The sequence below is a fragment of the Cannabis sativa genome, chromosome 1 (assembly GCF_029168945.1).
Source record: "Cannabis sativa cultivar Pink pepper isolate KNU-18-1 chromosome 1, ASM2916894v1, whole genome shotgun sequence".
Classification (NCBI taxonomy): domain Eukaryota; kingdom Viridiplantae; phylum Streptophyta; class Magnoliopsida; order Rosales; family Cannabaceae; genus Cannabis; species Cannabis sativa.
Window position 1 is genome coordinate 45140408 of NC_083601.1, and position 2104 is coordinate 45142511.

At 37.2% G+C, this 2104-nt stretch overlaps 1 protein-coding gene across 1 annotated transcript; it reads right to left on the minus strand.

The window, feature by feature from the left end:
* Positions 1-334: 334 nt before the first annotated feature.
* Positions 335-1791, minus strand: LOC115707763 (protein S40-5). The gene has a single exon (XM_030635819.2). It carries the CDS (start codon positions 1487-1489, stop codon positions 842-844), a length of 648 nt encoding a protein of 215 aa, XP_030491679.2. The 5' UTR covers positions 1490-1791; the 3' UTR covers positions 335-841.
* Between the last annotated feature and the right edge of the window lie 313 nt (positions 1792-2104).

Consider the following 2104-nt stretch of genomic DNA (forward strand, 5'->3'; position numbering starts at 1 on the left):
TTCCTTCTAATATTCCACATTAATCAAGTTTAATTAGGTAAACTCTGTGTACAATAATTATTATTCTGTCACGTCATGCCAAATATTGTTTCTATTTTTTCTTTTTCCCTTACTATAGTGCTTTCTTTGTCTTTATTAATTATGGTATTAACTCCTTATTTCTTTTCTCTTCTTTTTTGCAGCACATTTATTAACACCTTTCTCAAAAGTAATAAAAATACGTATTAGAATTTAGAAACACAATACAATTAATTGGTTAATAAAAAAAGAGAAAATTATAATAATTTAACCGAGAAATGCTCAAAATAACTCTATAAAAAAAGGGAAAAATAAATAAATCACAAAAATTGAGGAGTAAATTTTATTCTCACTCGATAGTCTATATATGATTATCAAGACTTCCAATTCTTTTTTTGAAATAGGTACAGAACATTAAGATTCGTAGTGGACATAGAAAATAAATATAATAAAAAAGAAAACTATTTATACAGTAAAGAAAGAAACGAGAAAATTGGAATCGAAAAATTCTCAAAACTCCATAGCAAATTAATATAAGAGTGGAGCTCAAGTCGAAATTCAGAATCATAATTGGGCTCATTTGCGACCGAGTGAACTCAGGTGAATCATTGCCCTAGAAAAAGAATTGCCCATTTCCACAAACCTCTTCCATGACCCATCTATGGTCTCTTTGTTACACCCACCCATAACCCATTCCCTTACAAAATTCATAAATTAATTTTATAAATAATAATATATTTTATAAAATACGATTCCCTCGCTCTTCAATTTTAATTCTCTAAATAAATTTAATTAATTAATATAATTATTATTTTCCAATTTATTAACCATCGAAACCGGTCTGCCTCCAAACCGCATCACGAACCCGGCTCATGTCCCGTCCCTTAAGAGTCCGACCCACGCCTTCGAAAACCGACGTCGCCGCCGGTTTTCGGCTGTACGCGTACTCACGCGCCAAGTACTCGTGCGGTGGGACCATCTCGGACTCGTATTCCTCCACCCCATCGTCCAACTCGTGAAGCGAGTCGACCGAGTCAACTCGGAGAATCTTGCTCCAGTCCGGTACGTTCACGGGGAGTGACGTGGCCAATTGGTGACCCCTAGGGGAAGACGAAACGCTGTCGTTTCCACGGAACTGGTGGAGGATTCGAGACGACGTCGTTGTGGTCTTACTCGAGTCAAAAGCCAACGACAACCCACCCTCGGGTTGGATTCGGCGCCGGCTACGGATTGACATAGTAGCCATGGCTTCGGCTGTGGCAGAGACTGAAGCTTCGGAAGGGTTCCAATCTCCGTTGGAGTGATGATCGACCATGTGATCCGTTGAAGTTTCGACCATGGACCAGACATCGTCTTCGCCGAGCTCGGATGAATCGGTACCACTGGATCCCTGGCTGTGACCGTAGCTATAGGCGTTGCTACCGAGAAACCTTTCGCTACGGCTAGTTGTGAGTTTGCGACCCTTCGCCATTATGACATAATAAGAATCGGAATCGGGAATCTGGAAAAGGTTGGGGGGTTTGGGAATGGGAATGGGTAAAACGACAGCAAGGGACGTCGTTTGGTTTGTGTACTGAGTTCTCAGGACGCCATTGGGTTTAAGGCCTTATTTTGGCATAGTTTTTGGTATGAAGGGGTGGTTGTGTATATATAGCCACGCCCACTCCCACTCGCAGGCCCACTTCATTCATTTCATTTGAATTTCGCCTTCATTTTGTCTGCATTTCATAACTTAAAAATAATAATACATAAACTCCTGAATCAGATCTATGGTGAAATTTTTAAGGAACGTCGATAAGCTTACGTAACTGTAAAAACATTTTAATTAATTATTATATATATATAAAAACCAATCCAAAATGGTTTCACGCGCCTTATCATGTACGTGTATACTCACTTGATCTCAATCAATCACTTTTTTTCTTCGTTCTTTATAATTTAGATTAATTAAAAAAATTTAATTGTTCGAAAATTTCACAGAATTATACTTTTAAATTTTGTAGACAGTTAATTTTTTTTTTAACTATTATTAAAATTATTGAATTTAAAAAAATATATTTTAATACATATTAAAATTTTGAGGCAC